Genomic DNA, 16,778 nt, shown 5'->3' with positions numbered 1-16,778 from the left:
CGGCCCCTCACGAGCGTCGAGACCCCTGGGCACCGGCCGCCCCACACGGCCGCTCGTTCCCCTGGCCACCGGCCGAGCCTCACGAGCACCGCTTCTCCCCGGCCCCGGCCGCCCCTCACGGCCGCTCGTTCCCCTGGGCACCGGCCGCCCTTCACGAGCACCGCTTCTCCCCGGCCCCGGCCGCCCCTCACGGCCGCTCGTTCCCCTGGGCACCGGCCGCCCTTCACGAGCACCGCTTCTCCCCGGCCCTGGCTGCCCTTCAGGCCGCTCGTTCCCCTCAGCGCCCGCCTGCTCCCCCCGGCACCGGCCGCCCCTCACGGGAAAAGCGGCGCCTGAGGCAGGCAAAAGGCTACGGACAAACACAGGGCCCGCTCGGCACAGCGCAAACGAGGCTTTATTGGGAATTCGTATGAAACAAGTGCAAAATTTAATAAGTGCTGTTCGTATGGCACAGATGTTAAAATATCATGGCAATATCCCCATTTTCACACTGATACAAAAATAATATAAAACTACCCCTGTTCACCTATGTGGTATAAATTCGGTTCTACACCATCAGAGTGCTGTTTGTGTGTCCTTAGAGCCAAAACAGAAACAGGGATCGAGGCCAATTCTTTATTCCATGTGCAAAAGTTTTTCCTCACTACAGTGGAAAACAAGAGGAATAATACTTGTAAATCCTACCTTCTTCCATAACTTTAAATATAAATATAAATATCAGTGTGGCTTCCAAAAGCTTAAAGTAGTAACTCTAAGCAGAACCCAGAATGAAGAGATAACATTTCCAGTGCAATTTTAAATATGGCCAAAAAAGAGCACATTGCATTGGTGTGTATAAATTTACACTTCATAATCATCCTGGAATACAGACTGAAAACAGACATTGCTTCTATTGCATTGTTGAATGGTTCCCAAAGTGCACAAGATGCAGCTGGGTTAAGTAATTGATTAGTAATGAATGTTTAATATAAAGTCTTTCAGATAACTTAAAAGTGATAAAGAGACTCAAAAGAAAAAAAAAAAGCCTACATGGATTTCAGGACAAGCAGTAACTTTTTTTAAGAATAAAATTAATTTACAACATTAGTTTATCAAGAAAAATGTACATTTTTTATCTATATATTTTACAAGACGCTCCAGATCTGCTATGTCTTTCTATGGGAGGTATGTTTTACAGAATTGTTTGGCTGCATTATAAGGCAATCAGTGTTTGTTCCACAAGAAACCATTCATAGGCAAGATCCAATCACAGTTACTTGCAGACAATTCCAAACATTTCTGGTGACAGCAGCCAAATTATAATGCACCATCTTTATTAAAATGTAAAGAAATGTGCTTAAAAGAGAAAGGCGTAAACTTGTATCCTCCACCGGAGTAGAATTTGTTCTGAAATTCCACCCTGAAATGAGACAAAAAAACAGAATCTGTACATGAATCCAAAATTAGTTGTCAAGGGACAGAACTGTGCAACCCAAGGAGCTGAATAAAACCAACTCCAATCCTCTCACTTGTTTTCTGGGCAGCTATTTACCCTTCCCTATTGCAGTCCCAGGCTAACTTTATTATTTTTATTGTTTAACTCCTGTTTCTCAGGACACCCCCAGGGACTAAACCAGGCTGTAAAGGCTCATGTCTTACTTCTGGCTTACTGGTTTGTTTCTGAGTGAGCTGTAGCCAATTGTTTTGCAAGCGTGCAATATCATGAGGACAATCTGTAATGTATGTAGCTCCACCTCCTGTCTTTAGTCACTATACCCTTTAAGTTGTAAATTTCATCAGATTTCAAACTAAACATGTTCTGAATCCACTCCAAAGTGCACAGCTCGTGATACCAAGACTAAGAAAGGATTAAAATACTTGAAAGTTGGAAGCCCCACTCACTAATATAAACATTCTGTCGAACCAAATAAACGAACAGAAACCATACAGTGAGATAACTAGACTGATATTAAAAATACCTATACAAGTTACTAATATTCAACATTATGAAAAGCTGCAATACTACAAATCAAGTGCACTTATACTTTGTCAATGTGGTTGAAGTTGAAATGCACCATATGCCAATATAATATTTGAATCTACTGAAACTATTCCAGAGGAACAATCAAATCCAACTAACAAGCCATTTATTTAATGTAACTAAAGAAATGTAGAAATGTATTTAAGTAGCAATGAGGCTGTTGAATTTTACTCTTTCTTTTTTTAATAAGACACCTAAAATTTTACCATAAAAAGTTCTCTTGAACAAACCAGCATATGCTTAAATGGTATACAGAAAAAGAGAACGTACCAGTGAAGTCGTATAGCATGGAGAAAAGCAGAAAGCCCCTCCATGACCAGCAGAATAAAAACTGTCAGCACAGCAAAGAACGCCATCACAGGGATTAGCAGCAGGACACCGTACTTGGTATCCACACGCAGACCCACTCTCATCACCATCTGCCACAGAACTTCTGATAACTCTAATAAAAACCAGAAAGTTGCCATAATTAATGTTGGTACTGAGTGCCTTCACCCACTGAGCTACTCTGACCTGCTCATTTAACCAACAGAAGAGAACCTGTTGAACATGGGAGTATAAGCAACCCCCCTCCCTAGAGAGCTGCCCCCATCCCCTCAAATGTGTAAAGATACATCTCAGTGTCAAAATCAGACCTACTGAGAGCAATATTTTACATAAAGTCAAAATTTTACTTTGGAGGCCTCCATAGATCCTTATTAGTTGAAAGAGGGATTTTTTTTTTAATTAAGAAAAAGTGTATTTTATTTTAGTATCAATGGAACAAACCAGCCTCCCTCTAACAGCATTAATAATACAGATGTAGGAAAAAAACCCCAAAAAATATCAAAAGCCCACCCCCACTTACGTGCATGAGCAAGACTTAATGCCCAGAGTCTCAGGTATGAGGCTGTGTTGGAGATGCATCCCAGACAGTATTCAATGGTATGAATTACTTGATTCATAAAAATATCTGAAAAGTTCAGCTAAAAGATAAAACACATTTGTATCAATTTTAACAACACAGAGAACAAAACATGAGATAACAAAAACACTCACCTGCAAATCCTTATTACATGGAAGAAGAATTCCACTGAAGGGTAATAAATTGATTTTATATCAATTAAAGAAAGTGTGTCATGTAGAAGATCCTTATTACAGAGATAATATTAAAAAAAAATCAGATGCTACAGTTTTCCAGTATTACCTTGTTGACAGATAAAAGAAATGCAATTTATGTTTTCCAGAAGGAATATGATCTAATACTTGAAAACTTTACGTACTATAACCAGTTCTAATTCCCATTCTATTAAAATTCTAGGTTTACAATATAAATTTTTTCATCTTTAAAAGCAAAGGTAATTATCAGTAATGCTACTGATAGAAAGATAACCACACTAATACTGTAAGTTCTAAATATAAATACTTGTTACTAATAAAGAGTTTCAAAACTGATATTACTGAAAATTTCAACACTTACTTTGTCTGAATGTTGCATTTCTACACATTGTATAATACATTTTGAGTAAATAATTCTTGTATTTTCTATACACAAGAAACAAGAGTCTACTACCCCAGTGAGACAAGAACTATACATATTTGCACATTAGGAAGGTGAAGCAATTCTTTGTCTTTCAATTCACATGGAATCACTGGAATCTGCCCAGACCTTTAAAAATTTGCCGAAACTAAACAGCAGCAGCAGTGGGTGGGGACTGGGAATGCTGCCCCAACCCCTATTAGCAATAATCCTCATAACAAGATGTAATTTGCAGACAGAGAAAGACTTTTGTCCAGTTAAAAACCCAAGATTAATTAACAGTAAGCTGGGCAGTCACCACCTTACCTCAAGTTTAAGAATCCATAAAACCAGACAAAACCCAGGATTTTTATCCCATTCTTTAATATAAGAAAACCTGTACTTCTAGATGCAGAGTCCTAACTGCAAATAAAAAAATTCTCTCTGTTCTCTACTACAGAGAGGTTGTGGTTTACTGTAACAGTCTGAAAATACAAGAAAATAATGATAATGGCAACAAATAACTATAAGGAAACTGCATTTGGGAACCAAGATCTTTGTAAAGGCTCAGCTGAGTTTCTTCAAAACTGCTCAGCACGTAGTGTGCAGGTTATCTATTGCCTGCCCACTTCTAATTTGCTTTTAAGAACACAGAAACCAGAGATTAAGCAAAAACATTACCTCCTCTGCATCCCCCTCTCTGTGCCCACTGTCTGAGTGAGTGACACCTTCTTCGAGATCATGACATGACAGGAGACAAAGCTCTTCTTCACTTTCTTTTCGGATAAGCTTGTAGCCACTCTGCAAAATGGGAATGGATTGTTTCTTCAAGCAGGCTGCCACTGTCATTTCTTAAAATTTACTTACAGTAGTCTCAGGCAAAGGCAAAAAGATTTAGAGGAATGAAGTACTATTATGTGTTTCAGTCCAAAACTTTCCAAATTGAGCAGAAACTGCTAAGTAATTGGTTCAAACTGAATATAGATATACAGAAGAAATTCTTTCCTATGAGGGTGGTGGCACAGTTTTCCCAGAGAAGCTGTGGCTGCCCCATCCCTGGAAGTGTCCAAGGCCAAGCTGGAGGGGCTTGGAGCAACCTGGGATAGTGCCAGGTATCCCAGCCCACTGCAGAGGGTGGAATGAGATGAGCTTTAAGCTCCCTTCCAACCCAACCCATTCTATGAAAAACCCATAAGGACACACTCTGTGCAACAAAACAGCAGCTGAATTCTCCTGCACTGAGGAAATGTGTGAGTATCTTTCAGTACTTACCCTGTACATTCTTATGCCTCGGCCTCCACTGTGCAACCAGTATAAATAAAGTGGTTTACCAAGCAGCATTACAGGAACACAAAGTAAAGCAACACTAACTAAAAACTTCTGCAGAGGCATCTGTTGGTGGGAAGGGAGGAAAATTAGATTAGATCACAAAATCCAAAGTAGGAAAAGCCATCCCCTTGTCCTTTAAAGTATTATCTGCATAGGGAACACAGGATTTCCAAAAGCTTGGAAGAGCATTACTCACCTGGCCACTGAAGAAGCTCTTTGTTTCACCACCAGGAAACAGGAACATGTTAATAAATTGTATCAGAATACTGGGGGCAGCTGTGGAGTTCTCTGCAGAGTATGCCAACCATTTAAAGAAGATCATGAACACCAAGTAGCCAAATATGCACAACATGAATAAAAGTTCAGGAATAAAAACCAAATAAATATTATAGGTCTTCTTGAAATGCCTGAAAGGTAGAAAAGTGGAAAAAATAAAAGTAAGTTTTATCAACACAGCCCAAATATGATTTCAATAAAACAAAGCACTTCAAAACAGCAAGACTGAGGTTACAATCCAGAGTTGATTTCTTTTTATTGAGTGAAATTTTATCAGGTATTTCGGTGCAAATAAAAACTGTAAGAGGCATGTATTTTTATTTACCATCAAGCGAAATAAAGTCTTGTATTAATTTGTTTTTGGATTTTTTAGTATAATATTGAATCATCATCTTACATATGTGAAAGAAGACCTCTCCATTATTGTCTTTTTATAAGAACAGTTTTCACAATTACTCTTATTCTGTTCTCAAACAGTAATTCCAGTTTCTCTTACAATATAAACTGTTATCATCCCAGACCTGACAAAAAATACAATGTTGCCATTATTTTAACTTCTTGTACTTACAAGTGGTTAAACAGCCCCAATATAACTCCAAATGTCATATGAGTCACTCCAAAGATCACAGACATTTTCATTTTGAATGAATTTAGAAAAGTGAGACGGTTGCTTGCCAAATTCCATATCTGAAGAAGAAAACACCAAACCAGCATTGATGAACAGGAGGAATAAACCAGTATCCATTTTCTACTGCGGACCAGAATTCTATCTCAAATGGAGGTCACAACTGAAATTTGAGTTTTGTAAAAATAGTTCAACCTTTGACTTGTCAGAAGAAAAGGTCTTGTTGAACAGAGAATACAAACAGAAATGTATTTTTTCCTTAGTCAGATTTATCTTACTTATACCAAAATCTAATGGACAAAGAGTGATTGTCACAAGGGGATAATTAAAAAGACTAAAACTCACTGGATCAATTCCAAAGGGATAAACTCCATTGTAGACACCAGAAACATTTGGATCCAGTGCTAAATATCGATTAGCTTCCAGATCCTCATCACTGCAGTGAAAGATAAACACACTCAGATTTGACACTTTAAACATAATGACAACATACTTTCAGTTCTGCAGGACACTGCTCTGGCTTTCCATTACCTAACTCACCCACTGTCACACTTTAATAGAATGAAAGGATTTCTAAGCACAAAATTCTTGACTAATACAAACAATACCAAAAACACATCCACCTAATGAACCTCACAATCTGGGCTTAATTCACATTCACTAGCTTTCAAAAAAAGATTATGGATTTTATTCCACATTTCCCTAGAACTCAAAGTTTCATTTTAAAAGTTCACAGTTTGCTTTTGCATAAAATTCACTGTCAAACATTCAAAGAATAATTGCTGCCTTTTTTTCTGTTTTGCATTTGGGTACGTTTCTATTTTATTTTCATACAGTTTTTCATTATCACAGCACACACAACCTGTTAAAATTTTAGCCAGTAGCCTTGAATATTTGAAGCCCCATCCTGTTTTGTAAGGCACCATGAAATGCAAGCTGTAAACATTAAATACACCTCAAATCAGTGAGGTCATCCCACTCTGAGAAAAGTTGATTTGGCAATTCACATAGACTTTTTCTTTTTTTTTTTTTTTTTTTACTATCAAGAAAAGCTGGGCAGAGACTAATGATTGCCAGGTAATTAATTTACTTCATTAATAGTTAATTTCTTTTAGTAGAGGCAAATGCCACTCAGCTATTCATTCCAGAAGCATGACCTAGGACAAATAAGGCCAAAACTAGACCTGTGTTTTCTATTCCTCTGAAAATCTTTATATAGACATACAAACACATCTAGAAAATAAAAACTAAACCATCAATGTATAGACAAACCATAACAGGATAGTTAAAACATGTGAACAAAAGGGTTAAATTGCTGCAAGAAATACATCTCTGGCTTAATGGTATACCAAACATGCTGCTCACCTCCAAACCTTTTCATACATTGCTGAAACATTCCATCCAGATCCAAATATATTTATTGACTTTGAAAAACAGTCATTATAGATCAATCCAGTGTATATAGAAAACAGCCCCATTAACAATATCACATATCGGCCTTCAAATAACATTTTCATTATCTGTCAGTATTGGGGAAAAAAGAAAAAATAGAGAATATCATCTGCAATGTGAGCAAAGGTTAGCTAAACATGTCTAAGAGAAACACATTTTTGGACAGATAAAGACTTCTAAAAACTAAAATTCATTTGTGAACAGTCATTAAGGAATATGAGCTCCCATGACACACACTGAGACTTTTATCCCCAGCATCCTTACATTAAGGAAGGGTCTTTTTAAGCCATTTCCTCCCCGAGACTACTTTACAAGAAATGACACATTTGCAGGCATTCTTAATTGAACATAATTCTAATGACAGATGCAGGTAAAGTGAAGTTTAAAAAATTTCAAACTGCAACTCTTTTATAAACAATGAAAGGTAAAATTTGAAAAATCATTGTCACTGTAAGGACATTCTGTAAAACACATCACTGAGTAGCCCTGGTAGAAGTAAAGACAAGCTTAAAAGCATCATTTTTTCCTAAGTCTTTCATTACAACTTGATTATTTCTGCTCTTCCAAGGAAAGTGAATAGTTTAAAATATTACATTAAGCTCATAGAATATGGGGTCTTTTAACACAGAAAACCCTAAAAGAATGGAAAAAAAGCCGAATTAAGTACCCATGCAAAAAAGCAGTACTTTTCAGAAACACAGTGACTACTCAAATGATCTGGCTGGATGGGAAGTAAACAATTTGTAATTCCTTTTACCTCATCTTGTGCTCTTTTTAACCTAGGGTGGTTTTCATACAGTATTGTCAGGAGTGCAAATATGAACATGAGCAGCCCGTGCCCGAAGTCTCCAAACATAACCGCGAACAAGAAGGGGAAAGTGATGATGGTGTAGAGAGCTGCAAGGGCAACACGGCAGATTTCAGGCACAGCACACAGATGATGTCTGTCGGCACTATCCCCAAGTAATCCCATACTTAAATCTCTCAAAGCTTTTAAGTTTGAAAAACATTTCATCCCCTACTCGTAGACCTTTCCCCCACACTGTAAATTTAACTCAGTTTAAAGCTTGTTTATTGTGTAGCAATGACAACTTCACAGTTGAGCAGTAGCTGACAATTCTGAGGATAATAATATGAGCCCAGGAAATAAAACCCAACAAAACAGTGGGTATTCCTCTGTGAGTATTTCAGGTCTGTATTAAAAGGTACATTCTTCTGTGCAGAATGACCCAGCCAACATACCCACAAGTATATATTAAAGTGGGCTATTCAACAAGCTGAATTTTTCAAGTGATGAGCTTCACACTTCAGATCAATTACAAGTTTTCTTTTATTTTCCCCTAAATATCTTCCTTACCCAAAAATGATACAGCTATTACCACTATTTTTCATGATCAAATAACTCACCAAAACCAAATCCCATCTTGCTGTTTGGAGCACTGTTTGTGCTTTTGATGAGCTACTGAAATTTTAAAACAGCTACTAACAAGCAGTATGATTGTCACCATTTGGCCTTTGCCAGTGTCAAATTCAGCAAGGCATCAAGGCAAGCAGCAATGACAGCATAGCTCAGACCTCAGCTTTCAGAAGGACCAACCTGGATTAACTTCCCCATAGCTTCCAACTCCATAAGCATCAACAATGTTCTGGAACCCTGAGGTGAATTTATTGGTACGTATCAAAGTCGGAGGAGGTTGCGTTGTTGGGATGGTATTCATGAATGAGGAAATTGTAGCTCCACTCTTCCTCTAATTACAGACAGAAGATACATTTGTGAAAGATCTCTGTTAATCTAATCAAAGTGAAAACTGCTCCATCAGCAGTTTCACTGATCCAAAAATGCCATTAAATTATGCCCCAAGTTTAACATTTATCCCTTTGTACTCCCTCTAAAAGCAGATTATGCACAGTGTTCTAATTCTTACTTCATATCAAGTATCAGATGAGACTTATCAGTCACAATATTGTAAAACAAAGATTTGCTATTGGAATTTTCTCTCGTAAAACAAAAACCAATGCAAGGGAACTGGCACCTTCTACATGACTGCAAATAACACTATGAGCCCAGCTGGCCTCAGGGCCAATGCAGGAGTCATTCAAGAAAAAAAACACTACACACAACACTAAATAAAGGCTCTGCTTATAAAAGATTGTTTTATACAGAGACACAGATCTGTCTGTGCCAATTTTTAGTCTATTGTTAATAAATATTTTCTTTCCTTATGTACATAGTTAGTTCAAGATAAAAGCTTTAACATCAGTGAGCATTCAGGTGACTTACTGAGCCTTCCTCCAATGCATGGCGCAAGTTCTGGAGATCAGCCACTGGACACCAAACCTCAGCAATTAAACATTTATTTGTGACATCAAAACTGCACAAGTTGAGGACGTGGTAAATGGCTTTCATCTTCTTCACTTGGATAACCCAAGTATAGATGGATTCTGATGCTTTATACAAGACCTGGCGCAAGTATTCCTCAGTTTTATTCAGCACCTTTGTTTGAGAAAAAACCAAAGACCTCACTGAGAATGTGACAGTGGTTGTGCTGATCACAGCAAGAGAACTTCATAGGTGTCCAGTTCTGGGCCATGTTTTTAGGAGGGAAAGCAAACCTCTGCTGAAAACAGAAGGCAATGCCAAGTGCTGTGAGGTTTAACAGATACGTGCAACACGAGACCAGGAACATAACTTACTGTCCCACCAGCTCCAAAGCTGCATGTATGTTAGAAATTATATTTAACACTGTGATTCATTAAATGATTTCCTACAGTGCAGCAGCTCCAGCAAGAGGAAATCTGTTCTTTACTCACAGTTTCAAGATCCTGAATACGAACGTTGAGTCCCTCGACCACGGCCTGGCGCTCCTCAGTGGTGTCAGGGTAGGGGTACACGTGACAGCGATAGCTGCAGGAACACAGGGCTGTGCTCATGACCAAACTCCACCAAAACACATCACCCAACCCCCTGCCACAGCCAGATTTGCAACACACCACTTAATAACCATGGAACAGATTCAACTCAGAGGCAGCACTTTGCCTGTACTTGGTAAAGACTGCAGGTGAAACGACTCATGTATTCATTTGTACACTGCATAATTATAGAGCTGGATGCAATAAGGGGAGGAACAAATTTAACACAAAAAGCTTCTATAAAAATCAACACTTGCAAAAAAGGGGTACAGGGGAAAAACCAACTAGAAAATACCCCAGGTATAAAGGAATGTACATATATTAGATTTACTTCTTACCAGTCACAAATCTTCTTAACTTTTTGACCGATTTGTTCACCCCAATAGGACACTAAAAAAACAGCCCACTTTGTGGTTTCACCCTAAAAAACCATAAAAAGTAAAGCTGATGAATTATGTTTTAACCAGCAATTCCTCTGTGACATAATAATAGAGCTAAATAACAAAGATGAACCAGAAAAAGCTGTGTTAATAGAATTAATCTTCCATCAGTTACTGAAGATCAAACAATAAAATTCAACTGTGACAGTATCTCTTTCTTTGTTTTTAATATTAGAGAAAACCAGGAAAAGTTTCCAGAGAAAATCAATGAGACATTATATTTTACTATCTGAGAATTCTTAGTAAGAAAAGAATATTCTAAAAAGGTAACAAGTTAGAATTGAAGCAAAAAAAAACAAATGGTGACAGATTAGGCTGCCGTAATTGATTTACAAAAATTAACTTGGTAAGTTCACAGAAAAAACTTCACAGAAAACTAGCTATACTTGATTCTTTCTTAACTACTGAATGAACAAGTGGAATGGCTATTAAAAGGCATGCACTGTAGAGATCTAGTTAATAAATATCCAAGCAGCCATTTCTGCCACGTATTTTGACCAAAGTGGCCAGTCATAAAGTCACCACTATTCCACAATGAAGTTCTGCACTCCTCAAGCTGAACCACGACAAATTAATTCACACTTCTACAACCTTGAATTTTAAAATCTTACAAATTCTAATACTTCAAAATACTTTTTCCTCCAAAGACACTGGGAAATCATTTCCATTTACTGCAGACAAATAAGAGCAGCAATTTTTCCAAATAAAATAAACTGCTTGTTACAATGTTTACTCACTGTATCTGGATCTTCCAGAGCCTTATCCAACTCTGCGTAGGTAAGAAAGGGATAGCCTTTACAAACTCTCCACAGCATTTTTTCAAATGCTTCAATCTTTGCTATGTGAACTAACCCAGATATGAATCTAGGAAAAGGAAAAATTTGAAATATAAGACAAAATGTACAAGGAAAAAAAATTGGAAATTCAGAGTACATCACCACAATAATTTAGTATCTGCCATGAACAGGAAACGACTGTTATAGAAAATACCAGCTGCTATATAAAATTTTTATTTGCAAAACATACCGACTACAGACCTGAGCACACAACTAGAATTACTTCTAATTGGTTATTTCTGTGATAGTGAGATTATTTATTTTTTCTTAGAAGATATCCTCTCATAACAATACAATAGACAGCAGTATCCATTCATCATTTCAAAGGCAACACAACTGATGTTACATTTACACTGCCAGGTGATTAAAACAGTGTGTTTATCATAGAAAAAGAGTTTAAACAATAGAAGGAAGTCTTGATTTAGAAATTTTCCTTTACACATGTCATTGGTTTGACAGAAGCTTTGTGGCAGCTTTTTTGGACACTGTTCTGTTTATCCCTTCAAATGATCTGGATTGTTATAAAGGTACACTGGGACCAGGTTCCTGTCCTGTCTAAAACTGTTTGGCACACCTGAAATCACTACAGGCCACGTTTTAAAAGAACAATCCATTCTTTACAGCCCCTCATCAAGCACTTCTGAAACAGCACATGCCATACCCACCCCAGTGAGGCACTCAGTCTGTGCGTGCGGTTGAAATCCACTAACGGCTCATTTTCCACAGAAGGAAATTCTTCAAAATTTCCATGTAAATGGGATTCATACTAGCAAATAAAAAGAAAGAACATTCATTGCTTCCAGGAAAACAAAATAAACAACATCTCATTCCATTATTATTCTAAGAAAGAAAAGGTAATTAGGTAAATGGTTTAATTAAAAATATAAAACTCATTTCCGTGTCAGTTGAAGCAACAGAGAGATCCTTGATCTCAAGTGCACTGCTCTTAACAACTGTAGTCAGTGCTGCAAAATTATAGTGTAAATTTCTTAGCACAATTTATGCACCAAAATAACACAATTACACCTTCATTTTCAAGCAATCCAACAGGGAAAATCACAAAAATGCCACACAACAACAATCCCTGTCAAATGCCCCAGGAAATACCTCAGGTGTTCTCCTGACAAAATTCTGTGTGATCTGTAACATGTACTTGTATTCTGTCAGTTCAAGCAGGTTTTTCCTCAATTTTTCTTTGTTTTTAGTTACTTCCCTCAATTCTGTCTCCAGCTTCTGCAGCTGTTCCTAAGACAGAGTAAAGAAAAGACACAGAATCAGTTAATCAGGTTTTTGGAAAACAGAGTAAGATTCATTTTCAGTACATAATAATTTGACACAGTGACAGGAGTTTCCCATTTCTTAATTAACTAAAGCTTCATAGGTTTTATCCCTCAGTCTGCCACAGACTGCTTTGTATTGAGTACACCTGATGCTCCACTGACACCTGTTCAGAGTGCTGCTCTGCCCCTAACTTGTGTCAAAATACTGCAGACCTGGAATTAGAACTGCAGGTAGCACAGGGTGGAAGATACCCATTTATTCTTTTAACATAGTTACAACAAAACTAAACAAAAAAACCCAACAAAAATGTTACAACAAAAAACAACAAAATGTTACTCAAAATTAGATCTGTGTTTTACAAGTTTCTACCTCGAACGCAATACCAGAAAAAGCATTCAGAGACAACAGCACCACGTTCTGCTGTGTGACCAGCAGCTGCAGAGCCTTGGGCAGGTAAAATTCCCACACACCTGGAAATTTTGGATGCACAAAGAGCCTTAGGTCAGTACCAAAGCAAAAAAAAGAGGCTGAGGGACCTCATCTCCAGACAATCTGCCTGGAACAGTGGGATGTGCCAATCCATCAAAATGCAACAGATGAGTGCACGCTCCCTGAGTTTGCTTTGACCCTTTCACAGGGATTTAGTGTTAATACCAAAACCTTACTGGCTTTGAAGTCACACTGGCAGCAAGGAATCAGACAAAAAGGAAAACAAATGTTTCTGCCCCCCCCCCACCACACCACAATAGCTTAAATTATAAGTAAAATATAACAAGTCATTAAGCTTGAAATTAAGCTCCAAGACTTTGGCATCTGTTTAGTGGAGTTACCTGAATTTCTAAAATGTGTTTCAGCAAGGGGGCAGGAGGAGCAACATCTCCTTCAGGAAGTGGAATATCTGCTTTTTTAATTTCCTGTACTAAATACCCTGGAGTGAGAAGAAAAACAGCATCAGAAAGGAAACTGCATTGCCTACCCTTCCAAGAGTGCTGCAGAGTTGACCTTCAGCTGCTCTTGATGGTGCTAATCACACTGCAGCATCAAAGCCCTGGATGTTCCATTCATTCATTTTAGCAACAATTCACACAGAAGTCTTCAAAAATGAAGAACTTAAAGAGTGGTGGGGATAAAACACACAAACCATTCCTGCCTTGGAAGTCTGCAAGCAAGCAAACTTCAGAGGCTTCTCATTCCCAATAAGTACTTTCTAAGAAGCTTTTACCATTTCACAGAACCTCTTTGTTGCTGCACGGTGGCACTTTCTGCTAATGGTGCAACTGTGTCACTTTCTGCCAGAAACAGACGTGCTGCTCACTGACCCATGTGTGGAGTAAAAAGTGTTCAAACAAAGCAGCTTAAGCAACCTTGACAACAAATGCAACTCACACTGAGCAGGGGGACTGCCAAAAGAGCTGCTGGCATGACCAGCACATGCCTCTGATGAGAGATTGCTATCAAAGGAACCCTTCAATTGTAACTTTTCCTCAGGATACACTGAAGACATCTGCAGTTTGGCTGTAATGCTCTGCCTACCCTTCTCTATTCATTAACTACCATGAGAACACAGCTATTATTAATTTGAGATATTTTTAAGGGTGCCTGGAAAATCAACACCATTGAGTTACACAAAATGAAGAAATAGGGAATATCTTACAGTCAAGGAAATACCCACAGGAAAGCTTCACTTTCTCTAGCAGAGTTTTAAGTAGTAAACACTGAAACAGCCTCATCTATTTATCAGCAAAACATTAGCAACCATTCTTCACCTCTGAGCTAAAAAAACCCCAAATCTATATTTAGTGTAAGTAAATTTCACAGCTTAGAAAACATGGGAGGGTTAAAAAAACCTGTAGCTGAAACCTCCTCAGTGATGCCACAAATAAGAAACGGCAGATATGAAAATAAAGCTCACCAAGTATTCTTTCCATTTCTTCACATTTCTTCACTTCATTCACATATTTTCTCTGAAACACACTTACATTTGGGTTAAGCTGAAGGAGAAGGATAAAATGCTTATTAGGGGTTTGAAATAGTAACCTCCCCTAGAAAACCACAGCTGTTCCTGCAACTTCCTGGAGACAATTTGCATGAGCTCTGTGCTTGTCAGCTGAGAAGGCACAAAAACCTAAAAAGATTACAAAGCCTTCAAATAGCAAAGCTGGTTTTATTAAAGCAGAATTATCCATGCCATTGGCTAGTTTTAATGAAACAACAAAATAAAAAAGTCTGATGGAGAAACCATTCCTAATCTTATTTTGACAGTTTTAAAATACTGCTTAATGACTTCAAATTAACGAACCACTTTACACATTTTCTGTGATGCATTTCCACAGTCTATTTGGAATATTAAATTTTACCTACATCCCCATAATATGAACATGCAATACCTCTGACTACTTATCCAGCTTATTAAATCAGAACCACTAATGCACTATTTCTACAATAAATGGTGTATCAGGTAACTATAGTGACATCAAAGTGTTAAACACACACTCATGTAATCATTCTTACAGATCTGCCTCCTCCTCCCTGCCATATTTACTAACTAGCTGTGTATTTAAGTCTTCCCAGCTTTCCCTGCAACGATTTTACAAGGTACATTTCTAATGTATATCTGGAAAACATTCCAAAGTCTCACTCAGCAAGCAAAGATCATATAATTATGATGAGACAATGCAGAGACGTGGCTAATTATTATTGCCCAACCCAACTTCGTGTTAGGCAGGAGTTCCCCCCACGATGAAGTGCCCCTCCAGGAACAGGAACCTGTTATCAATAAACCTGCAGAGCAGGTGTCTATCGGTCTGGCACTGGGGTGGATGGAGCCATCATGCACACACGCTCAGGATGAGGCACAAGAGGCTGCAGGTGGGTCAGGGGCTCTCCCATGGGATCTCTGCTGTGAGAAAGGTGGGATACATCCATCCCAAAGCATTCCTCCCCAGAGTGCCGGGGAAGCCGGGGCTCCACACTGACTTCCCATCACTCATTCCGCCCAGCCGGGCGCGTTCGGGTGTCACCTCTCTGTATGACCCTGCCTTGGCAGGGGGTTGGACTGGATGATCCCCAGAGATCCCTTCCAACCCTAACAATTCTGTGATCCTGCTTCCAGGCGAACGCCACACAGGGAGGGGCCATACACCTGCCTGTCGGAGTCGCGGAAAGACGGCAATAAAAGCAGCTTCCACCGCCCCATCGGGGCCAAGCCCGCACCTTCCCTACGGCGGCCCCGGGCCCGGCTCGGCCCTCAGGCCGGGCCCCCTCAGGGGGCCCGCAGCCCCCGCGCTGCCCCACAGGGCCCCGGCGGTACTCACGTCTCGGAACTCGGCCAGGCCGCGCTCGCCCACCTCGCTGAGGCACTCGTAGGCCGAGCCGCTCTGCAGGAAGAGCTGCGCCAGGCACACGGGCTCGCCGCGGAACAGCGCGCCCATGGCGGCGGCGCGGCCCGGGGCTCCCGGCGCGGGGCTCAGCGCGGCGGGCGGGCGGAGCGCGGCCCGGGGGCGGCCATGGCGGGGCGGAGCGGGCCCGGCTGCCGCTTCCGGGGAGGGAACGGACGCAGAACGCGGCCCCAGCCGGCGGCGGCGCGGGCCGGGCTCGGGCACTGCCGGCGGAGCTACCGGGAACGGCAACCGGCGCGCTGGCCGCCGCTGAGAGGCTGCTCTGTGAGAGGGGAAATGCGGACTGAGAGAACAACATGGAATCACAGAAAATGCTGAGCTGGAAGGGACGAGAAGCATCACCGAGTCCAAATCCCGGCCCTGCAGAGCAGCATTCCCCCAGAGCCACACATGTGGGCTTGGAATGGATCTTAATTAATATCACCCAGCCCCAGCCCTTCCTGCCGTGGGCAGGGACACCTCGCACCAGACCAGGTTGCTCCACTTTGAACGCTGCCAGGCTTGGAGCATCCACAGCCTCACTGGGCAAGTTGTTCCACTGTCTCACCACCCCCACAGTAAAAATGTCTTCCTAATATCTAACCTCAATTTTCCTTCTTTCAGTTTGTACCCATTACTCCTTGTCCTGTTCTATAGTTCTTGATGAAGAGTCTCTTTCTGGAGCCCTGTAGGCCCCTTCAGATACTGGAAGGTTGCAATGAGGTCTCCACACC

At 40.0% G+C, this 16,778-nt stretch overlaps 1 protein-coding gene across 1 annotated transcript; it reads right to left on the bottom strand.

Annotated features, from left to right (window-relative positions):
- Nucleotides 1-371: 371 nt before the first annotated feature.
- Nucleotides 372-16,197, bottom strand: ATP6V0A2 (ATPase H+ transporting V0 subunit a2). Its single transcript, XM_050980476.1, has 20 exons — nucleotides 15,982-16,197; nucleotides 14,580-14,658; nucleotides 13,498-13,595; nucleotides 12,494-12,631; nucleotides 12,052-12,152; nucleotides 11,288-11,414; nucleotides 10,449-10,531; nucleotides 10,012-10,105; nucleotides 9,482-9,694; nucleotides 8,798-8,948; nucleotides 7,958-8,097; nucleotides 7,114-7,268; nucleotides 6,094-6,184; nucleotides 5,692-5,810; nucleotides 5,044-5,254; nucleotides 4,791-4,910; nucleotides 4,200-4,319; nucleotides 2,868-2,985; nucleotides 2,291-2,462; nucleotides 372-1,399 (listed from the first exon to the last, which is right to left on the bottom strand). Exons 1-20 carry the CDS (start codon nucleotides 16,096-16,098, stop codon nucleotides 1,297-1,299), a joined length of 2,550 nt encoding a protein of 849 aa, XP_050836433.1. The 5' UTR covers nucleotides 16,099-16,197; the 3' UTR covers nucleotides 372-1,296.
- Between the last annotated feature and the right edge of the window lie 581 nt (nucleotides 16,198-16,778).

Source organism: Serinus canaria, chromosome 15 (assembly GCF_022539315.1).
Source record: "Serinus canaria isolate serCan28SL12 chromosome 15, serCan2020, whole genome shotgun sequence".
Taxonomy (NCBI): domain Eukaryota; kingdom Metazoa; phylum Chordata; class Aves; order Passeriformes; family Fringillidae; genus Serinus; species Serinus canaria.
The sequence above is the reverse complement of the archived record's forward strand: the minus strand, read 5'-3'. Positions and strand labels throughout refer to the sequence as shown.